General features: G+C 33.4%; 2 protein-coding genes across 2 annotated transcripts in view; both read right to left on the minus strand.

The window, feature by feature from the left end:
* Nucleotides 1–15214, minus strand: part of KLRK1 (killer cell lectin like receptor K1) — a 35565-nt gene extending 20351 nt beyond the window's left edge. The window contains exon 1 of the mRNA XM_054444075.1: nucleotides 15192–15214. The gene's annotated coding sequence lies outside the window, so the exon portion shown is untranslated. The remainder of the gene's footprint in view (nucleotides 1–15191) is intronic.
* Nucleotides 15215–17993: 2779 nt separating this feature from the next.
* KLRC4 (killer cell lectin like receptor C4) lies at nucleotides 17994–19933 on the minus strand. Its single transcript, XM_054444076.1, is given in 6 exon segments — nucleotides 17994–18042; nucleotides 18044–18128; nucleotides 18670–18723; nucleotides 19232–19258; nucleotides 19261–19329; nucleotides 19710–19933. Coding segments are annotated over 6 exon segments (471 nt in total). The 5' UTR covers nucleotides 19897–19933.
* Between the last annotated feature and the right edge of the window lie 5509 nt (nucleotides 19934–25442).

A 25442-nucleotide genomic window follows, 5' to 3' on the forward strand; every position in this document is an offset into this window, starting at 1 on the left:
GATGTGTTAAAGTTGGACAATAAATTTATTCAACAGTTTTTTTTTCTTTAGCGAATAGTATTTGCTATGCACTTTTCTAGGTCTTGAGAATGTCAAAGTAAACAATCCAAAAGAAAGTTTTTGCCCACATGGAAATTAATTACTTTTATTTATTTATTTTTTTTTAAGAGATGGAGTTTCACTCTTGTTGTCCAGGCTGGAGTGCAATGGGGCGATCTCGGCTCACTGCAACCTCCGCCTCCTGGGTTCAAGCAATTCTCCTGTCTCAGCCACCAGAGTAACTGGGATTACAGGCATGTGCCACCATACCTGGCTAATTTTTGTGTTTCTAGTAGAGACGAGGTTTCACCATGTTAGTCAGGCTGGTCTCAAACTCCTGACCTCAGGTGATCCTCCTGCCTCAGCCTTCCAAAGTGCTGAGATTACAGACGTGAACCACCACACCCAGCTGGAAATTACTTTTTAGTTTAGGTGATATCAAATGAATAAGTATAAAACAAATTCAAAATTAAACAAGATAGGTGAATATAAAACAAGTTGAAGAAAATATTTTCTGACATACCAAGATTCTTTTCAGCTAATCAACATTTTCTATTAACTATTTTATAGAGTAAAAATAGATCTATATAGAGGAAATACAGGCTGATATTTTCTAACAACCACATTTCAACAAATATTTGGTTTTTGAAAGGAAATGAATAAATGTGTAAATGCAGGCTTTTATGGGGAAAACCTGAATCACAATTTCCTGAAGAGTTATTTTTACATATGTAGTTTTCGATTGAATAGAGATTGTCTCTTAAATACAGAATTGAGAAAAGGGGATAGGAATAGGATAAAAAAGAACATTTGAATATCCTGCCTATTTCATTTAGTTCAAACGGCAACTTACAGCCAACTGGGAAGTCCCCAGACATAGCTAAAAGAAGTTTTTTGAAATAAATACCATGATAAAGCTAAGCACAGGGAGAGTTTTATTGTCATATATAAAGGTCCCGAAACCAACTGACGGAGCGTGGAAAGGATTCTTAAAGAAGAAAATTCTAAAATGGGTCCTGTATGTTGAGTTAAAACAATTACTTAGATAAAGAAATAGTATGTTAAAACTCCAATTTCTTTCTCAATGTTGAACATACACTCACTTTGCTGTAGTTATGACAGTAAACTTATTGGGGATTTGCTGGGCATTTTTACTGGTTTATGCTCTGTGAATTGCAAAAGGACATAGCATAGTTTTCAGATAAAATACTTTCTGATAAGTGAAGTAAAACCAACTCAACTTATGCAGAAAGAATAATTTGACTGTAAAAGTACCTGAACAAACTTCATATAGACATATCTATATAACTTTAAAAAACTATTGTTAGAAGAAAAGTTACAATATTTTGCAAACAGCTTGGGCTCAAAGTCATTTGAGAACATCCATCATCACAATAAACTATTTAATTACTTTCATTAGTTGAGAAGAGCCAACAATCAACTGGCCTTTTTGGTCAGTAAGCTAACTCGCCCTGTGGCCTCAGAAAACCCTTCTCTTCTGGTACACAGGAAAGACTTAACACGCAGCAAATTTGTGGTGAGAAACAGAGCGCTTGGCAGGTTGCTGGCTTCAAGCTGTGATACTAAAACTGGATGTGGTCAGAGGTGTTTACTGGACACTTGCCCAAATATGAACGCGTAAGATGTGCAGTTATTGCCAAGCAAACATTTTGTAATCTTGACCTTTTGGTAAATGTGTTTGAATTGACAAAAGACATGTCAAAAAGGACAAATTTTTAAAATTCACATGGACAATAAAGAAAATAAAAAGGAGTTGAAGAAATAGAGCTGAGTCTTTGCATATGCAGGGGCATCTATGGCCACACCACCATGACGCACCCAATCTCATCTGGACACGCATGGGCATACTGAAGCAGAAGTGAAATGATGACTAATGTAAAAGTAAAACAGTCTGCAAACATAGTTTAACAAATATATATATATATGTTTTCAGAACCTATTTTCCATTCAGCTAGGCTGAATGGAATGGGCTACGTACTGACATATGATGTCAACTGGTGTATTGTAATTATATGAACTCAAGGCAGAGATTCCATAAATCTTGAATTTATACTTCGGGGAAAAACAGATCATCATCTTGGCAATTAATTAATATTCTCTGGCACAGCTTCCTAAGCCAGGAATGATGAAATGATTTTTTGACCCCATCTCAGTTGAAACTTTGTATAATTCTAAAATTTAGCAATTCAATTGAAATATCTTTAGCAAATATTTGTGTTATATTAACTTAATCCATGCTAGGACACACCATTTTTTGTTTGTTTAATTGCAATCTATATAGTATAATGGAACAGAAAAGCGGTTTTTCCCACTCTGGTATTATCTTTATAATTGTGCATAAATAAATAGCCATAAATAAATGTAACTTTAAACAATTGCTCTCAAGTAAGTCACGTGCATGATTTGCAGGTCAGATGACATCATATTTTTTATTAGCATCCTGGTTACTTTTCTCTGATTGCTTATTTGTTTGCCATTAAACCTTTCATTTCCTGCTATAGTGATAATCTCCACACTCGTAAATGGAACGATGCCTTTAATGACTTCTGCATCTTGCATTCAAATGGATTTTGTGTTTACTTCAGTGCTTCAAATATCAAAGAAGTCTAGAATTTTGAAGATGTCTTAAATTTGTGACGTTACTTACCACAAGTGCCTAAAGACACAGATATAGGGATAAGACAGCATTTTTCTTCCAAAGGAAAATGGCTCATTAATTGTAGAAATGAGCGAAGCAAGGTGTCCCAAGTCACGTTTTTTTCCCTCTTATGTACCTATTAGCAGGTGCTCAAATTTTAGTTGACTTATTTCTCCTTCCTTTATCCCCACTAGCTTCATTTGTGTGCAAAGGAATAAAAAATGCAAGTAGTTAAAAGTCTACAATGCTTGCATTATATTTTGGTGAATATAAAAATCACTACTAAAATCTTACAATGCTCCTCTTGAGGTCTTAGCCAAGAGGCCCTGGCGTTTTTCTGCACTGTAATAATGTTGTCTTCATAATTTCACATAGAAGTAATAGTACCAAAGCTTAACAAAAATAAGTAAATAGGAAATTACTGATATATTCATAATATCATTCTATATTTATTTATTGAGCTTTTATCTATTATGGGGCAAGCATATTGTTTGGCCATGAATAAACAAAATTCATTAAAGAATAAAGCACAGTTCCTGTCATCTAGTTGTCCACACTCTATTTAAGGCATACACAGAAGCATATGGTTTTAAATTAGTATGTAATTCACAATGGTAGACACGAACTCTGGGTGTTTTAAATGATAGTATTATAAATGACAATTTTCTAATAGGCCTCCAGTATTAAATATGAGAAAATCGTGTTAGAGAAGGTGTCCTAGATTGGGTGATTTCTGGAGATTAAAAAAAAAATGCCAGAAATCAAGGTAATATTGTTAAAACATACAAAATACCAAAGACAGAAATCTCTAAAACATAGAAGACAGACATTAAAATGAATAAAAAATGCTATATGCAGTCTGGTATTGTTGGTTTATTAAGTGGCATTATGAAGAGCTGGAGATGAAAACAGAGCCTGAAGCAACCTGGAACCACAAGAAAGGGTGTGAGTGATGTAGGGAAAAGAAAGAGAGATCAGACTGTTACTGTGTCTATGTAGAAAGGGAAGACATAAGAGACTCCATTTTGAAAAAGACCTGTACCTTGAACAACTGCTTTGCTGAGATGTTGTTAATTTGTAGCTTTGCCCCAGCCACTTTGACCCAACCTGGAGCTCACAAAAACATGTGTTGTACGAAATCAAGGTTTAAGGGATCTAGGGCTGTGCAGGACGTGCCTTGTTAACAAAATGTTTACAAGCAGTATACTTGGTAAAAGTCATCGCCATTCTCTAGTCTCAATAAACCGGGGGCACAATGCACGGTGGAAAGCCGCAGGGACCTCTGCCCTTGAAAGCTGGGTATTGTCCAAGGTTTCTCCCCATGTGATAGTCTGAAATACGGCCTCGTGGGTTGAGAAAGACCTGACCGTCCCCCAGCCCAACACCCGTAAAGGGTCTGTGCTGAGGTGGATTCGTAAAAGAGGAAAGCCTCTTGCAGTTGAGATAGAGGAAGGCCACCGTCTCCTGCCTGCCCCTGGGAACTGAATGTCTCGGTATAAAACCCGATTGTACATTTGTTCAATTCTGAGATCAGAGAAAAACCACCCTATGGTGGGAGGCGAGACATGTTTGCAGCAATGCTGCCTTGTTATTCTTTACTCCACTGAAATGTTTGGGTGGAGAGAAACATAAATCTGGCTTACGTGCACATCCAGTCATAGTACCTTCCCTTGAACATGCAGATTCAATGACGCAGATTCTATTGCTCACATGTTTTTTTTCCTTATTATCACCCTGCCCTCCTACTACATTCCTTTTTGCTGAAATAATGAAGATAATAATCCATAAAAACTGAGGGAATTCAGAGACTGGTGCTGGCGCAGCTCCTTGGTATGCTGAGTGCCGGTCCCCTGGGCCCACTGTTGTTTCTCTATACTTTGTCTCTGTGTCTTATTTTTTTTCTCAGTCTCTCGTCCCACCCAACTAGAAACACCCACAGGTGTGGAGGGGCAGGCCACCCCTTCAAGCGAGAAGAAAGATTTATAATCTAAGCTATGTTGTTTGATAGTACCATGTAGTCAGTAAAAAGCCTTTGAGGGGTTTTAAGGAAGAGGTTAACAAGGCAGGGTTTCCATGCTTTGAGCAGACAATGTGACCTACTCAGAAGATAATGAATTTGATATTAATGGAGCTAGAACAGGCACAAATGGTTAAGGGCCACATGCCATAGAAGCAAATGATGTTTTTACGTGGAACTGTGATATTAACAAAGAAAACTATTTCTCAGTGGAAATACCAATCTCTACCAGAAAGCAGAAAGCAGAACTAATTACTGACAATGCTACACTAGAACAGATTTAGAATGTAGTGCTGGTTTCATTCTCTGAGGAAGTGGGGTATATCTAAATGGCTGTTATATAGCAACACTGTGGTTGCTGCACAGTAACCTTGTGTGTTTATTACTAATTTATTGTCTCTTAGTTTCAAATCTATCCTTCACCATCCTGCTCTACCATAATGAAAACAGATCCCATAAAATTTCTCCCTTGCCAGCTTATATGATAAATTTTGTCCCTAAAAGGCACTGTGTAGTCTGGAGGAGAAGGGGTTTTTCTTCCTGGTTTTATGGTACTTTCTCTCCTTTTGCTCCTATGGCTGTGGCTACCGGCTGCATGTTTGCATGACATCCTGTGGTATTTACCCTCCAGCAAGTTCTTGTTAGCTGTCCGGATCCCTGTTCCATGCCTTCCAGTATCTAGCTCCAGCACTCTGGGATGAAAACTCTTCCTCCTGGCCAGTCACAGCGTGAGATCCATCCTCACCAATTTCAACTTGCTAGTTTTAGAACTGCCCTACCTTAGGGCCACCCACAATTGTTGAATTGTCATTTTAAACACCTTCAAAGACTAGAAGAAATTAATTCATCTGAATATATGAGTGGAAATATTCATTTTATTCAGCACTTAGAAATAACAGTTCTTGATAATATTATGATTTATAATTTATACATGGTGTATTTTAATGAATCGCAGGTGTTTAAGAAATAAGTAATATAGCAGGGTGCGGTGGCTCATGCCTGTAATCCCTCATGCCTACAATCCCTCACGCCTGTAATCTCAGAAGTTTGGGAGGCCGAGGTGGACAGATTGCTTGCGGTAAGGAGTTTGAGACCAGCGTAGCCAACATGGCGAAACCCCATCTCTACGAAAAATTAGCCAGGCATGGTGGTGAGTGCCTGTAGTCCCAGCTACTTTGGAGGTGGAGGCCGAAGAATTGCTTGAGCCTGGAAGGCTGAGATCTCAGTGAGCCGAGACTGTGCCACTGCACGGGTGACAGAGCGAGCCTCTGTCTCAAAGAAAGAAAGAGTATGTACCTGGATATGTATTTTTAAAATAATGTAAAGATTTAAAAATAGCTCTAAGAACCTAATTGTATGGCTTTTGAAGCAATTAGAAGTATGTTCTTTACAGATGGTAGGAGTAACGTTATATTGTTTGTGTAAGCTATAACACTTAAGTGTTTATAAACTTGTTTATAAGCTGGTGTTTACAAGCATGTTTTTATTTCTGAACAAAATTCAAAAGAAGTTTGTCTTTGTAAAAGTTCAAATGTGCACAGTTCTTGTTCCTCTCTGAAGATATTGGAAATGTATTGCTAATACTGGTAATATATAACAATTTTTTTTATGAATAGATGACTTATTTAATAGTTATATATCTAAATCTGAATATTTTCTATATAATTTGTCTATGGAAACAAATATTTATACAATTGTTCACATATTGCTCTTTTCTTTCTAATGTTATTCCTTCTAGGTATAAAATATAGAAGTTCTCAAGAAGATTAGTGTTTGCAATAGAAAGCTGGGCCATTTGGCCACACCTGCAAATGATTAGTGGTTTTATGGGAGACTGCAATCCATAAAAAATTACTGGCAGAGTTTGAGAATTTGTATAAGTAAACAAATTTTATGAGATGCAAAATCAATATTATTATACTAATTTAAATTTTGTAATAGCAAAGCTAATTCTTGTTACTTTTCAGTCTTTCAATTCACTAAGATAATGAGTGTTACGCACTGAACACATAAAAATGTATTGCTGCGACTGAATGAAGAGGACAAATTAACAAAACAATTCCAGGTCTCTGGAAATTGATCAAAGGCTAACAATCATTTGTGAACTATTTATTCTTGGAAAAACTGCTAGAGATTCAAGGAAGAGTGCAGCAAATTTGTAGTAAGTTTACCTAGTGCTGCTCCCGTGCCTCCTGCCCACCCACCACACCCAGCACAGTGAGTAGCAGTTGCAGTTTTTACAGCTTGGGGAAAATCAACAGTGTTTTTTGCCACAAGGACAGACTTGATTAGCGGTCAGAGGTTGGGGCATAGTGTAACAGACCACTGCTTTTCAACTCAAAGTGCTGAATTTTGCAGGAAATGAATGAGAAAACCCCATTTTTTTTTTTTTTTGTTAGTCTGAGGTGTAGTCTCCTCTGGGGCAAGAACAGTGCCAGCCATAAATATAACAAAATCCTAAACATGAGAGTGCAGTAGACCTCATGACATTAGCCTTCTACATATTCTTTAAATTTTTTTTAAATTGACACATTGTAATTGTACATATTTATGGGGTACAATTTGATGTTCAATACATATATATGTTACATTAAATAATCAAATCAGGGTATTTAGTGTATCCATCTACCTCATGTATTTATCATTTCTTTGTGGTGAGAACATTCAAAAGCCTCTGTTCCAGCTATTTTGTAATATGCAATATCTTGCTGTTAATCATCATCACCCTACTATGCAACAGAACAGAACTTATTCCTCCTACCTAACTATAACTTTGTACCAATTGACCAAGCTCTCACCCTGTCCCTCTCTTTTGCTCACCTCCAGTCTCTGTTGACCACTGTTCTGGTGTTTTTCTGGTGATCGCTCTGCTTCTATAATATCAGCTCTTTTTTGCTTTAATTCTACATATGAGTGAGATTATGTGATATTTGTCTTTCTGTATCTGCCTTATTTCACTTAACATAATGCTCAGCAGGTTCATCCATGTTGTATAAATGACAGGATTTTATTCTTGATTATTGAAAAAAATATGCATATGTTTAGAGGAGACCAAGGTGATTCCAGTAAAAAGTAAAAGCCCAAGGAGACTTGAGAACTGATTGCAAATTTATGAACACTTCCTTCACCACACACACACATCACTAGCACAGAGTGGAGCCTCTACTAACTTAAGGTTTTTGAATAAACCTTTTAAAATAATATATTGGCTGACAACCAAGCTATGCAATTCACAAGGGCAATCCCTAGGAAATGGGGCTAAAAAATAAAAATAAAAAATTAGAATTTGAAACAAAAACATCAGCAAATGCATTTTAAAGAAGAAAGATTCTGCAGTAAAATTTTATGTAAGTTACCCCCCAAAATCTTTATAAACCCCCCAAATTTATTTGTATGATGCTATATTATAAAAAATATCTATTATAAGAAATTAGAAAACATGCAGAAACTGGAAAATGTCTTCCATACTTGGAGGGAAAGACAATCAGTCAATAAAATCTGACTTTTTCTGGGACTAGATAGTAGATTTATCAGAAAATATATTTTAAAGTAACTATTATAAATGTACTTAAATTATACAGAAAAGTATGTTCGATTAATTAAATGAAAATACGATGGCAATGAGAAAACAAGTAGGAAATTTTGGCAGAGAAATGAAAACCAAGAAATAAACCAAATTCTGAGTTGAGAAGTACATTACTTGAAATGAAAACTTCACTAAATTGGCTGGAAAGAAAACTTAGATTCAAAAGGAAGAACTGATCAAATTCAGGAATAGATTAATAGAAAGTATTCATCCCAGAGAAAAAGAGAATACAGAAAGATGTAGAAAAATAATATTAAGACAAAACTGACTTAAAAACTTTTCAAATTTGCTTTTTTAAAAATGTATACATCCAAGATGCTAAGCAAACTAATGGCTAATAGAATCAGCATGTAGAAATCCTTATCTCAAAACATCATAATCAAATGACTGAAGAGGATTTTAAGACAAAGACCTTGAGATAATCTTGTGGAACAGGTAGGACGGATTATGAGATGATTTGTGTCAGTGTGAAAATCAGAAAATGGTCAAGGTATCCCCCACCACCAGGAGCATTTAGACCACATTACTTTCCACAGAACCCACATTTGCCCTGAATACCATTCTAGATTGGAAGGAGGCAACATCAACAAGATAGAGGAATAGCATACCCCAGGCACTTGCTCTCCATAGGAACAACAACTTAATACATGCAGAAATAAAGGTTGGTACATATGGACTAGTGATTTTCAACAAGAGTGCCAAGACCATTCAATGGGAAAAGGGCAGTATCTTCCAGAAATAGTGTTGAGAAAACTGGTTAGACATATGCAAAAGAGTGAAGTCAAACCCTTACATTACACCATCTACAAATATTAATTCATAATGTATTGAAGACTTAATGATAAGATCCAAAACTATAAAACTTCTAGAAGAAAACATGTGAGGAAAGCTTCATGAAATTGGATTTAGTGATCATTTCTTGACATAACACCCAAATCACAGGCAACAAAAGCAAAATATAGGCAAATGGGATTGCATTAAACTTAAAAATGTATGCACAGCAAATGATCAAAGCAACAAAATCATGTATCTAATAAGGAATTAATATGCAGAATATATTAAGAACTTATGTAATCCAATGACAAAAATCCAAATAACCCTATTTAAAAATGGACAAAGGATTCAAATAGATATTTCTCCAAAGAAGATATACAAATGTCCAATAAGCATATGAAAAGATGCTCAACATTACTATCATTTGAAAAACATAAATCACAACCACTGTTAAATATCACTTCATACCCATTAGCATGGCCGCTATGAAAAAAGCAGAAAATAACAACTGTTGGTTAGGTTGTGAAGAAATTTGAGCCCTTGCACACTGTTAATGAGAATGTAAAATGGTACAGTCACTATGGAAAACATTATGGAGGTTCCTCAAAAAATTTAAAATTGAGTTGACATATGAATCAACAATCTTACTTCTGTAGCGTCAAAGGAGTTGAAATCAGGAACTTGAACAGGTATCTGCACTCCCATGTTCATTGCAACAGTTAAAACATAGAAGCAACATACATGCCCATTGATGAATTGGTGGATAAGGAAAATGTGGCATGTGTATAAAATGGAATACAATTCTGCCATTAAAAAGAAGAAAACCCTATTGCAACAACATGGATGAACCTGAAGGACATTATGCGAGTAAAATAATAGTAAATTCATAGAAGCAGGGAGTAGAAAGGTGGTTGTCAGGGGCTGGGAGAGGGAAAAACAGGGGAGTATTAGTCAAAGGGTACAAACTTTCAGTTATACAAGATGAATAAGGTCTAGAGATCTGTTTTACCACACAGGACCTATAGTTAACAATGTTGTATACTAAAAATTTGGCTAAGAGGGTAGATCTTATGTTAAGTGTTTATATCACAAAAAATAATAATAGATAAAGAGGGTGGAAGGAAACTTTTGGAGATTACAGATATGTTTATGACACAGATTATTGTGGTGGTTTTATGGTTACATACTTATCTCTAAACTCGTCAAGTTGTATGCATGAAATAAAGTACAGCTTTTTGTATGTCAATCATACCTCAATAAAGTTGTTTAAACATGTTTTAAAAAGATAATATATTTTATTTTAAAAAAGGAAGTCTTGTTGCATGCTGCAACATGGATAAATCTTAAGGACATTATGCTAAGTTAAATAAGCCAGTCACAAAAAGCAAATACTGCATGATTTATTTATACGAGATACCTACAGTAGTCAAACTCATAGAAACAGAAAGTAGAATGCTGATTGCTAGGGGCAAAAAGGGGAGTTGTCCAATGTGTGTAGAGTTTCAGTTTTGCAAAATGAACAAATTCTAGAAATCTGTTGTAAAATGTGAATGTAGTTAACACTACTGACCTGTTCACTTAAAAATGGTTGAGATATATGATATGGTTAAGATGTAATGGCTCAGATGTAATATACGGTATGAGTTCAACTATATGACATTCTGGAAAAGTAACAACTATGGAGACAGTACAAAGATCAATGCTTGCCATGTGTTTGAAGGAGGAAAGGATGAACGGGCAGAGTACAGAAGATTTTCAGGGCAATGCAATTATTCTGTATGATCTATGATGATAAAGATATGTCATTATCATTATGTATTTGGCCAAACCCATAAAGTGTACAACACTGAGTGAAACTTAACATAAACTATGGTCTTTCAGTCATAATGATGTTTCAATTATAACAAATATACCATGCTGGTGGGGTATATTGATAATGGGAGAGGTAGTGCATGAGTGAGGACCATGAGAAATCTCTGTAGCTTTCTCTCAATTTTCACAAGATATGGAACTAGTATATAAATAGATACCTAGATTAATCAAATAGACTACAAAGTACAAAAATATATCCACAAATATATGGAATGTAGAATAGTTCAAGAAAGATGTAGAGGCATTCAGTGGAGAAAGTATAATCTTTTTAATAAATGTTTAAACACTTGGCTATCAATATGCACACACAAAATATTTTGATCTATATCTCATACCATATACAAAATAAGCTCAACTTCTGCACAGCAAAAGAAACTTTAAACTCCTATAAACAGACAACCTACAGAATGGGAAAAATATTTGCAAACTATGCACCTGACAAAGGTCCAATATCCAGAATCTATGAGGAACTTAAACAATAATCAAATAATAAATAATCCCATTAAAATAGGTAAGAGACATAACAGACACTTCTGAAAAGAAGACATACAAGCAGCCAACAAACATATGGAAAAAAACATATAAAAAATATGAAACGTAATTATCAGAGAAATGCAAATCAAAGCCGAAATGAGATTCCATCTAACACTAGTCAGAAGGACTATTACTAAAATGTCAAAGACAACTGATGTTGGCAAGGCTTTGGAGAAAAGGGAACACTTACACACTGTTGGTATGAATGTAAATTAGTCCAGCCACTGAGGAAGGCAGTCCAGAGATTTCTCAACGAACTTAGAACTACCATTTGATCCACCAATCTTACTACTGGGTATATCCCCCAAAAGACACATGCACTTGCATGTTCATCACAGCACTCTTCATAATAGCAAAGACATGGAATCAACCTAAATGCCCATCAAGGATAGGCTGGAGAAAGACAATGTAGTACATATACACTATGAAATACTAGGCAGTCATAAAAAAAGAACAAGATTATGTCCTTTGCAGCAACATGGAAGCAGCAGAAGGCCATTATCCTAAGCTATTAACACAGAAACAGAAAACCAAATACTGCATGTTCTCATTTATAAGTGGAGCTAAATGGTGAGAACACATGGGCACATAGAGGTAAATAACAGACACTGTGGCTACCTGAGGGTAGAGGGTGGGGGAAGAAAGGGATCAGGAAAAGTAATTAATGGGTACTAGGGTTCATACCTGACTGATGAAATAGCCTGTTCAACAAACCCCTGTGACATGAGTTTAACTATAAACCAAACCTGCATAGGTACTCCAGAGCTTAATATAAAAGTTAAGAAAAAGAGAGTTCAAAAATTGGAAGTGTTTAATTGAAACGAAATAATATATTATATTTAATAAACATATTTATACATTTATACACACAATTAAAATATATAAATAATAATGTATTTTAAAATTTAACAGATACATATGGAATGATTTTGATTTGACACAAAGTGCTTGTATTTAAAAATAGGGGTTTGCTGTCTTTATAAGATACTCGTTTAACATAAACATAAAAAATATGAAAATGAAAAATGGAAAAAATATATCATGTAACACAAACTGGTAGAAAACTACTTTAAGATACTGTAATAATATAAAACAGAAATTGTTATTGGAAATGAAGCATATTCATAGTGATATATTTATTATCTATACTGTGTATGTATCTGATAATACAAGTTCAACATAGAATTGAAAGAAGTAAAAAAGTTGATAATCAAAAACAAGGTTTTAACACTTCTCTTTCACAGCTTGTCACAGAAGCAGACACACCAGTGAATCTTTAAAAAGTTTTGAACTACACTATTAACCATCACCTATATGCCCAAACTCACACACACTTGTACAGACAGTATATACTAACAGAATACTTCTGTTTTTAAGTTCACATGGAAATTTTCCAAAAGTACACTATAATCTCATGTTTCCAAGCATATTAATATAAAAATATTAAACTGTGATTTCAATGCAGTATCACTAGCCTACATTGGTCAATGGACACTTGAAATGTAGCTATTCAAATGTAAAATTAACTAATAAAAAACAAAATCAATTTCTCAGTCACACTAGCCACATTTACATAGAAATGCAGAATATTTCCAGCTTCACAGAAAATGCTCTATACAGTTTATCTAATATAGAGGTCAATAACTAAAAATTGGGAGACCTGTATGATTTTAACTCAGTAATATGTTTCTAAATAACTTATGGGCCAAAGACATTATCACAATGGATGGTCACATTTTAATATGAATTATAAAGAAAATAGAGCAAATTCTTTCTTGTGAAAAATTAATTGCCTTAAATATATATATAGTAACATATGAAAGTAGAATTATCTGAGCACTCATCAAATGAGATTAAAAACAGAAAAGCTGAAATAAAATATAACTAAGTAGAAAAATGAAAATAATAAACAGTAAAAAATAATAACAAGAACACAGTTACGGTAGAGAAGCTCAACAAGGCCAAAGGTATTTTTATTGAAAAGACTTTTGAAAAATTGATGAGATTAACATAGAAAGAATTTGAGAAAACACGAACATTTTATTTCTAGATTAAACATGGGAAAATCGTTTTTACAGATACCAGATATTAAACTATATCAGGAATACATTTTAATATCCTACAAAACAAAAAAATCCTAGAAAATACAAATTACCAAAACACAATAAAAGAAACAAAAACCAGAGTAAACTCTACATATATTAAAGAAATTGAGTTTGTTATACAAACTTTCCTACAAAAAATAATTTATAAATTAGATGGAACCACTAGTGAATAATAACATTTAAAAATAAAACTACCCTTACACAAATGCTTCTAGGTTATAGAGAAAGAGGAATGCTTCCCAATATAGCTTTGATAGCAAAATTTCTCATGTACACAGCTTGTAAAAACACAGCTGAATCTCTTTTGAGCCTAGATGAAGAAACAAATCTTACTCTAAATATAATGTATGCACCAATTTATTTTTAAAGGGGCAATACAGTATGATAAATAGGGTCTTGTTTCAGAAACACAATATTTCTCTAACATTTGAAAGAAATGAAGGCAGTTTACTTAATAAACATCATACAGAGAGAAGATATATCATTTCAATTGATAAAAATGATAGAAATGTGACATCAATTGATAAAAACTATTAGAAAAACAGGAATATGATAAAACTACTTTAATACGAGAAAAGTATAATAAAAAATTCCTAAGCATAAGTGAAATGTTGGTATCTTTTGCCCAAACAGAAAATGACACATATAATATACACAGAACTTTTTTTGTTTCTTCTATTCAACATTAGAAATGAATCCCTAACCAGTGAAAATATATCAGAAAAAAATTCATAGCATCTGGAAATAAAAAGAAAAGTATTATAATTTGCATATCAAACAGCTGTTTAAATGGAAAACCCAGAAATATCTATACTTGATGATAAACAGGTAAAATCAGTGAAGTAACTGGAGGTACAATCAACATGCAGACATCAATTATATTTCTATTTACAGCAACAAAACGTATTAAAGAAAATTGAAAAATAAGTGCCATTTACAAAAGTATGAATGCGAAATACCTGTATTTCTATAAGACTTCAATCCCCCCAAATCTGATAGAAATTAAAGAAAACCTAATGTATTGAAGGGCACAGCATGATGCTGATTAGAAAAGTCAATATTATAAAGAAATCTTATATTTAAACACTACTTCAGATATCATTCAGTCCCAAATATAAATCCAGGAGTTTTTTTTTTATTTATTAAGATGTCATGTATACAGCGTAAATTTCATTCATTTAATGTGCATAAGTCAGTTACTTTTAGTATATTCATAGTTATGACTATCACTACTGAAATTTAGAAAGTTTCCGTCATCCCAAAAAGAAACCATTAACAATAAACAGTCACTGTCTATTCCAACTTTCCCTTAGGCATTGGCAACCACTATTCCACTTTCTGTCTCTATGGGATTGTATAGTATTGATATTTCATATAAACACACTTGCATACTGTGAAACTTTAAGAAAGACTGAATGCCACAAATATAATGTTGAGTACAAAGAGCAAGACACAACAGCAGTAATATCTGTACTTAGTGGTGTGTATATTACATTTCAATAACTGATTTTGAAAAACTTTTTCATTATTAGGACAAATTACATAATTTATTTTAAAACTTTTTCAATCAAAATATTATTTCCATTTTATGAAATTTACAATTACCTGAACAGACTCCAAATTCAGTTGCTTTAATTCTAAAGTTTACGCTTACAATTATATAGCTGTGAAGATCCACATCTGTGTGATTTAAGCCCAGATGAGTGCAGCATTACACAGTTATGTTTACCAATATCTGAATCTGTTATCCTGTGATGGAGAAAAATCCATAATCCCATTAGATTGTATGGCAACAATTCACGGAACAAAAGCATTTTCTACAAATTGTAAGAAAAGAATATTGTAAAAACAGATGATATTTTCCATATAATAATATTATGAGTTGATAATATGAAAACTGAGTGAAGTAGTCCTTCCATCTGCACAGGGGATATGTTCTAAGACCCCCAGTGGATGTCTGAAATCATAGATAGTACTGAACTGTATATATACTGTGTTTTATCTATACATACATACCTTTGATAAAGTTTAATTTACAAATCAGGCAAGAGATTTAATTTACAAATTAGTAAGAGATTAAAACAAACTAATAATAATGAAAAAGAAAAATTATAACAATATGCCAGCATAAATACTCTTGCATTTTGGGGCCTTTATTAAGTAAACTAAGAGTGACTTGAACACAAGCCGTACAATACCACCTTAGTCGATCTCATAACTGAGACAGCTGAGTGACTAATGGACAGGGAACTTAGGCTGTGCAGGTATCCTGGATGAAGCAATGATTCATGTCCCAGGTGAGATGGAGCCATACACTATATAAAGGATTTGATCATACTACTCAGAACAGTGAACAATTTAAAACTCATGAATTTTTTTTTCCTAGAGTTTTCCTTTTAATATTTTTGGCTGTGGTTGAGCCTGGGTAACTAAAACCACAGAAAATGTAATTGTGGATCATTCCTTAATATTTATATCAACATTTTACTAACTTTCAACATCTTTATTTATGGCTATAATTGCACTTAAATTTATTCATAATGTTATTCTGAACCTGACCTTTTATATTCTTCTACTATATAGCATCATTCAAAAAACTTACTTCAATTTGAACGTTGAGCATTTATTGACACCCATGGATGATCACTGCTACTGCGAGAGATGCCAACCCATGAGGGAACTGACAGGGAGCCCAGAAATTTCTAATGAAAAATAAAAAATTTTCATTTAAATAATAACTATAAAAGATTTTATTAATTTTTAGGTGCTTTCTTTGAATTCTAAACATTTATTAATTTTTAAAAGTGCAGGTAATACATTCTTTCACAGGATGTTTAATTTTCAAAACAAAATAAACACATTAAACAAAATAGTAAACTTGAAAACGACTTTTATAGTGTAAAAAACTGTTAACGAATTTCTGTAATTTTGACTTAAAAGGAACTCTTCAATTTTTATACTTAGTACATTCATTCTTCTTATTTTAATTAGCAAAATTGTCATTCATGTAATTTAACTGTTGCTTGTGTTGGTAAGACAGACACAGTAAGAACTGAAATAAATTTCCTGATACTGTGCATGTATTTCTCCAGATATTCTGATTAAATAAATGTATTTTTCCACTATGTTTCTCATAGTGGAACTTTTCCTTCTTGAAGTTTAGAAGGAAATTGAAAGGTTGCCATTGAGGAAATAAACGACACAGTGGCCAAAAATTGGCTTTTCTGGGCACCACACCACTCTCTAACTAGGTAAGCCCTCGCTTTTATCTGATTTGGTTTTGGTGGAATAACAATGGTCTTGACCAGGTACATGGACTCCTTTTTCTCTGCTACTCCTTACTAAATACAACTCTAAACTCTGCAAGTAATGAAAGACACACAGGAAAACTCTGAAAGGTGGAAAGAGGAAGGCAAAATAGTTTGGGACCCCAGAATCAGGGATCAACAGAGTGGTCCGGGCATCTTCACTCCCCCACTCAGCAGAAGAAAGTGATCTAGTCCTCTGTTTCTCAGAACCAAATCTGGCAACAGGAGGTGGCTCAGCTAAACCCACTCCCACTCTGTATTGAAAGGGAGTCCTGCCAGCAACACCAGGCAAGGCTGGTACCACTGGCAAGGATGATCTACCAGGAGACCTGCTACCAATTAGGAGCTAAAGGAAGTGCTTCTCCTCCCAAACCAAAAGACACCAGGGTAGGTGCGGGTGAGAGGGATCAGCAAAGGAACCTCATGACTACACGTGCACATCCAGGTTCCTCTTTGTCCCTGAGGACACGAGACTCACTTCCCCATCCAGAGACACAGGACTGAACGGATTGTAAGTGTTCTATGTACATCATGCAGCCATGAACAGCAACAAACAACAGCTAACTGCATTATTGCACAAATATCATATAGGAGTAAAAGAAGACACACATGAAAATACACATTGTATGATTCCCTTGACATAAATCCTGAAACAGGCAAAGCTTATTTATCACATTAAATGTCAATACAAAGGTTTGGAGAGGAGGCAGGAAAAGTGAGGAAGGCATACACAGGGGTAGGACTGCTGGGGCTGGAAACTTCTATTTCATGATCTGCCTTGTATCATGAATCCATTCACTTTGTGATCAATATGCATGACCAGGACATGCTTAGTTTTCTTTATATTTATTTGGCGATAAAAACATTTATAGAAGCATGGGTTTCCATGAAAAACAAAACTGAAAATAATCAAATGTGCATTAACAGTATATGAATATAAAAATATTATGAAGTCAGTTGAATATTACACAGACTTAAAAATATATGAAGTAAATATATGTGTAAATATATGGATGATTTCTACAAATATGATACTGACAGAAATAAGCTTTTAGTAAAGTGTTGAAACATTTACTTCTTACCCTTTCTTCTTCATTATCTATAGAAAGCAGATCAGAGTTCTTCGAAGCACAGGCCAGCAAACTCTCTTCCCAAGTTCTTTTTTCCTTACCAATGTAGTAACAACTGTTGGAGTATGTAATCCACTCCTCAGGACAATGGCCACAATCATATGCTAAATAAAGATATGAATTACTATGCAGAAAAATATGTTTACAAATGAAAATTATTTTATATATTTGCAAAGCTATAAACATATAGGTACACAATATCTATGCATTCTCATAGGCCGTTAAATATGTATTTTAAAATAACTAGTCACTCATACGCACATGCACAACAAAAGGTCCACCTCTCATCCCTTAATTGTGTTCCCATATAAAGCAAACCAGCAAACAAAAATCCACCCTACATGTCTTAAACATCACTGAACAAAACTGCTTTTTAAGTACAGTAAAATTGTTTATTTTTTATCATCTTATAGTAGTAGGAAATTTCACTTAATTAAACGCAACAAGAGGGTATAATGATTTTAACTGAGTATTTCTACTTATCATTGGAGAAAAGGAAATGCCCTCATATAATCTTTATTTTATAAACATTTATGGCTCAATGTTATAGTTTATTTTCCCAAAACATTTTATTATCATTTTGCATCCCTTTAGAGACAAAATATAAACTGTACTAACATCAGAACATTGACAATCATAATGTACATTTCTGGATTCTTCTATTCAGGGAAAAATTGTTCTGCTCCGGTACTCCAATACCTAGAAAAATTAAAGTAATTCCTACAAAATTAATATCTAGACAAATTATAATAATTTCAGTTGCTTACTTTGAAATACAAAATTTAAAATTATTTTAAATTGGAACAATCTGAAATAAAAATGACTTTTCTATAAAAATAATGAGATCTTTAAAACAAATATTTTCAAAGCCATTAGCATAAAACTTCACCATCTCTTATAATATTTGATCTAACCACTTTCAAAAATTAATTTTTCTAAATATTTTTTCTCTTAAAACATGTCTGAATCATCTGTGTGTGTATCATATATACATATATATTTAATACACACACAAAAATAAACAAATGTTTTCTACAATTATTCTGTTATTTATAAATTTGAGAAGTTCAGAAGAACCATATTATCTTGGGGTTCAGATATATACATTAAAAAGAGAATTCTAATCCTCATTATCATGAAATGTTTCAAGGCGCTTCCAGTCATTATAGTGAAAAGTTCCCTTATAATCTTTCAAGAATATGCTTACAAGGAACAAGAACTATTGTTTTTAACAAGTGGCCATCAGGACAATGCAAATGATTCCTAGGACCTCAGCAGTGAGCTTCTCTGGAGGTGGCAGTAAACCTGCAGGGAGAGAAATAGAGGCACTGAGAGAGGGGAGATAGAGAGTTGATGAGAAGGTTTACATACAAGAGAACCCACGTGCACAGGGAAACATAATGATAAACTCTGTCCTCTAAATCTGTATCTACTCTAGTAATCTTTCTCTCAGAATATACCATTTCATTTTCAGTAAATATAATGCTCCATGAGTTGTTGATCACAGATTACAATTGAACAATGCCTGAATAAAATCAGGCTTCAGATTTCATATTACAATATTAGATCCTGACTTTGACCTCTGATTGTCACAAGTGCAAAATATTCCCTAATCTTTCTCTACCTTTCTGCATTCAACTGCACATCCTAGAACAATAATATTGAAGATCTATTTAATGTTTTACCTTTGCAGTGATATGTCTTGTCATTCCCTTGATGATCCAAAGAAGCATTTTTAAAGTTTAATTCTACTTGGAATATTTCCTGTTCGGTTCCTGAAATGGAGCGTTTATTGCCCTTAAGTTTCCTTTGCTGCCTCTTTGGGTCCTGGGCCAGACTCACTTCTGAGTAGGTTCCTCTTTGTTTATTCATCTCTGCAGCTGTGTGATGTGAGGGACTGTGCTCTATGATAACTGCACTTAAGAAGCTATAAATGGTGTATATTTTGACAGGATCCCTGGTATAGGCAAACTGCATGTGTTGGAGGCTGAGTAATAATGTTCATTTGCTGTTGACCAATATAAAAGTCTGGTACTAATTTCCTAAAGTTTTAAACTGAAATCTCTTCAAACAATAGGTCATTTTCTAAAAGGCATTCTATATTTGACATAATATTATTAATGAGAACAATAAAAAACAATACATTTGTGAAAACTAAGAAGTAATTGAATATAAATATCTTCATTAATTTAAAGTCAGATTCTACAGAAATATTTTATCACCAATAGAATACTTGTGTAAAAAACTAAAATTGAAATTTGAAAATAAAATGCCCTAATTGTATGACAATTTTAAAATTCATTAATGTAAGGATTGAGTGCTAAAGATGGAGGAATAATTTGTTAGCATATAGACCAACTTTTAATACTAAAATACATTAAGTTAGTGACTTACATTCGTTTACTAAAAGGGCATGAGGTCTTGGCAAATGTTTTTTATTCTGAATGATTGAGGAAATCAGAAAAATTGTTAAAATTTTAAAGAAACATTTTATACCTTGTAAAACATTACATTAACTTATGCATAAACTAAATACTATTGAAAAAGATTTAACTCTTTATTTTACAGAAGTTATTGGTAATTGATTTAATGACTAAAATAGGAAAACTGAAAATGATAAATATAAGTTTGGACCATCTATGAAAGAACACTTTAAGTTCAAACTTTCAGAAAGATCCTGTGGTGGAAGGGGAACATCACACTTCGGGGACTGTTGTGGGGTGGGGGGAGGGGGGAGGGATAGCATTGGGAGATATACCTAATGCTAGATGACGAGTTGGTGGGTGCAGCGCACCAGCATGGCACATGTATACATATGTAACTTACCTGCACATTGTGCACATGTACCATAAAACCTAAAGTATAATAATAATAATAATAATAATAAAGAAAAATAAATAAATAAAAAAACAAAAAACAAAAAACAAAAAAAAAAAGAAAGATCCTGTGGTTGTTTTAAAAGGAAGCGAGGGTCACTTTGGTTGTGTAAGTAATTGTAATAAATCAGAAAATATAATTTAATAATCTAGTCAATGAGCTCTGTAGCCAGTGAGACCTAAAATTAATTATAGCTTTGAAACTCATAATGCATGACCTTTACAAAGTTACTTAGTGTCTACAACCCCAGTTTACTAATGTACATTGGGGAAAATAATTTATGAAGTATAATATATATAAAACACTTAACATACAACCTGGCGCACATTAGTCCTCAATACATATTAGATATTTTAATTATTTTTAACACAATTGCCATTTTATTATTTCTAATTCATACTGACTGTGTAAAATAACTAATTAGGTAGGAGTCTCATGTCAGTGTAGTACATCTTTTTTGCAATGTTTGGCTCAATTTTTTTAGGTCATCCTATTATTTATAATTAAGTTTAGATTTGCATTTTATGGAAACGACTTCATTATTACATTCTTAAAAAAATCTGCTTCAATTAAATATAAGTATGTGTATGAGAAATTATGTTTGACATTCACAATTTGATGTATCCATTAAAAAATTCATTTTTAAAGTCTGGGCTAAATATAAATTATTATTACATCTATAATGATTATAAAATTTCAAATTAATTCTTCATTGTCATAATATTTATCAGTTTCACTCTACATTATATTGATTAACAAACCTATTATTATGTATGCAGGTGCTTGACTAATTCTCCACAGGCAATAATGTAAATACTTTAAGAAATCCTCAAACATATATTATATTTTGGGTTGTTTTTCACCCTGAATTATTCATGTAAAGACAGTTCTACTTTGATTTTATTCTGTATTAACTTTACCTTGTTGCATCACATTTAATATTTACAATCTTCTACTAAAGGAGATGAGCTAGTAGAGAAACAGGAGACTAGCAACACATACCTTCTGTCATCAGAAAGTCACACGCCCTTCAGTGGAGAGGTCAGGTTACCTCTTAAAGACACAAAAGATATCTGTGATCCGGTGAAACCCTGTCTCTACTAAAAATACAAAAACTTAGCCAGGCGTGGTGGCGGACGCCTGTAGTCCCAGCTACTTGGGAGGCTGAGGCAGGAGAATGGTGTGAACCTGGGAGGCGGAGCTTGCAGTGAGCTGAGATCGCGCCACTGCACTCCAGCCTGGGCGACAGAGTGAGACTCCGTCTCAAAAAAAAAAAAAAAAAAAACACAGATATCTCTGATCTTCACAGACTGCCCTGTGAAACTCAGAGTGAGGCAAGAGTGCAAAAAGCAGATTCCTCATCAATGTATCACTTTGGATTTGAACAGGAAATTTTCACACTAGGGCCATTTTGAATCAGTTTATCTCATCATACACCTCAGAATATAAGAGACTGAGCCACTAGGGTGTCATTTAGTTTGTCCATTTTCAAGTGACTTTTAGCAATTATTTTTATAGTAAACAAGATTTGGGGAGAACAAAGACTACTACCCATGCAGTTAATTGTTTCCATCTCAATCACAAACACTAAAATCTTATACCTTTTTAAGAGTCTCTTAGATGTTTAACTTCTACATTTATACAGGGTGGCTAAAACTTGGGATTATGTACTTCTTTATCATATACCGCTATAATATCACTGCTAATATGATGACAAATTTTTAAAATAATAATCTTACCAATAGGAATTTAATGTATTTGTCACTAATTATTCTGAGAAAACACATTTTCCACTTCATTGTAATTGACATCGATTCTCAAAGTTAAATTCCCAACTTACCTTCTTGATAGTTCTTAAAATTCTCTCATTCAGTTTTTTTAAAATAAATTAATCGGATAACTCTCATTGAAATATATGTCTCTGGGAAGAATAAATTATTAAACAATATTGTACTATATTACCATGCCAGAGATTGAAATATATAAAAACCACTCATTATCTTGTTCATTGATTTATTTTCCAATCATAACTGTCTGCATTTTAATAGGAATATTTGTTGTAAATGACTAATGCTTAAATCAAACTATATAGAGAGGGAAAAGTAATTTTTAAAACACCATCTAGTTAAAAATAGGGAGGGCAGAAAAAGTAGATTTTTAAAACACAAGCTAAATGGTACATGAGGACTCAGGCGCGGTGGCTCATGTCAGTAATCCCAGCAACTTGGGAGGCCAAGATGCGTTGATTTCTTGAGCTCAGGAGTTCAAGATCAGCCTGGTCAACATGATGAAACCCCGCCTCTACAAAAAAATACAAAAATTAGCCAGCATGGTGGTATTGGTTTGTAGCCAGCTACTCTGGTGGCTGAGGTGGGAGGATCGCTTGAGCCTTGGAGGTGAGGTCGAGGCTGCAGTGAGCCAAGATGAAATTTACTGAAATTGGGGAAATATACTTCATAATGATAAATTAATTTTCCAAACCATTAGTAATATACTTTTTATCATTGCATATACCTAATGATACAAGTTCAACATATAATTGAAAAAGTGAACAAGTAAACAATCATAAATGAGATTTTAAAGACTCTTCTCTTGATGCTTAATACAAGACAGGCCAGTGAGCCTATAGAAAGATTTAAGCTAGACAAGTAACCATCACTCATATGAATACATTCACACACACACTCACACATATACTCAGTTTCAATGTAGTACCACTAGCCAAGCTTGGCTAGGAGATAGTTGAAATGTAGCTATTCAAATTTAACATTAATTAATAAAAATAAGTAATATTTAAAACTAGTACCTCACCACATGAGCCACATTTACAGAGGGATGAAGAACATTTCCAGTTTCATAGAAAATGTTCTAACTATATTTTACCTACAATAGAAGTCAATAAACAAAAATCTGAGAACCTTATATGGTTTTTAATTCAGTAATATATGTCAAAATAACATATGGGCCAAAGAAATGATCAAGATGAATGGTCACAAAAGACTACTAAAGGAAGATTTTGAAAAGGCACAGATATTTTATTTCTAGTTTAAACATGGCAATACCATTATGGTCTTTACAGTTATTAAATAGGCAATAAAACTATATTATTGATGCATTTTCATGTCCATATGAAATAGAAAATTCCTAGGAAATGCTCATTACCAAAATATAGTTCCTCAAATAGAAATCTGAGTAAACCCTACATGTATTGAAGAAATTCAGTTTAGACATAAATTTTCTACAAAAATAGCCTGCAAACTCAGATGGCATCACTAGTGAATGATAACATTTAAAAATAAAGCAGTACTCTTTTTTATTATTATTATATTTTAAGTTCTAGGGTACATGTGCACAACGTGCAGGTTTGTTACATATGTATACATGTGCCATGTTGGTGTGCTGCACCCATTAACTCGTCATTTACATTAGGTATTTCTCCTAATGCTATCCCTCCCCCAACCCCCCATCCCCCGACAGGCCCAGGTGTGTGATGTTCCCCACCCTGTGCCCAAGTGTTCTCATTGTTCAATTCCCACCTATGAGTGAGAACATGTGGTGTTTGGTTTTCTGTCCTTGTGATAGTTTGCTCAGAATGATGGTTTCCAGCTTCATCCATGTCCCTGTAAAGGACATGAACTCATCCTTTTTTATGGCTAAAGCAGTACTCTTAACAAATGCTTCCAGGCTATAGAAAAAAAGAGAAAATCCTCCCAAGATAGCCTTGAGACCAAAACTTTTTCAAGTACATAGATATAAATAAAAACATGGTCAAATATACTTGTGAACATGGATGAAGAAACAATGCACTGATATTTTTATAAGGGGCAATATACAATGATCAGCATGGATTTGTTTAGGAAACAAAGCCTAGTTTAACATTTGACAAAAATAAAACTAATTTATTTTATAAAATGTTATATAAATTTATTTTATAAAATGTTATATATATCATTTCAAGTAATAAAAAAGTTACAACAATTGATAAAATCTATTAGAAAAAAGTAATATTCTAAAACTGCCTCAATATAAGAAAGATGTGATGAAAAAAACACCAAACTTTGTAAATATGAATATGTTGAATTATTTTTTGCCAAAACCAGAAAACGATACACATGATACATGCAAAATTTGATTGTACCTTCTGTTCAATTACAGATATAAAGCACTAGCCAGAGAAAATAAATGAAGAAAAAATAAGTTATGGCACGTGGATAGAAAAAATAAAAGTGTGATTATTTGCAGGTAAAATTGCTGTTTATATAGAACACCCAGAAAAAATCTATAGTTGAAATGATAGATTTAAATATGTAAAATAAGTGAAATAACTGGATATAAAATCAAAATGCAGACATCAATTGTATTTCTATTTACAGTAACAAAAATTATTAAAGGGAATATTAAAATCAGGATGCCATTTACAAAGGCATGAATGTAAAATATCTGCATTTCTGTATGATTCAATCCCCCAAAATACATAATATGATAGAGAGAAATTAAAGAGAACCCAGTACATTGAACCCAGTACATTGACGGACACAATA

This window comes from Pongo pygmaeus, chromosome 10 (assembly GCF_028885625.2).
Source record: "Pongo pygmaeus isolate AG05252 chromosome 10, NHGRI_mPonPyg2-v2.0_pri, whole genome shotgun sequence".
In the NCBI taxonomy this organism is placed as follows: Eukaryota; Metazoa; Chordata; class Mammalia; order Primates; family Hominidae; genus Pongo; species Pongo pygmaeus.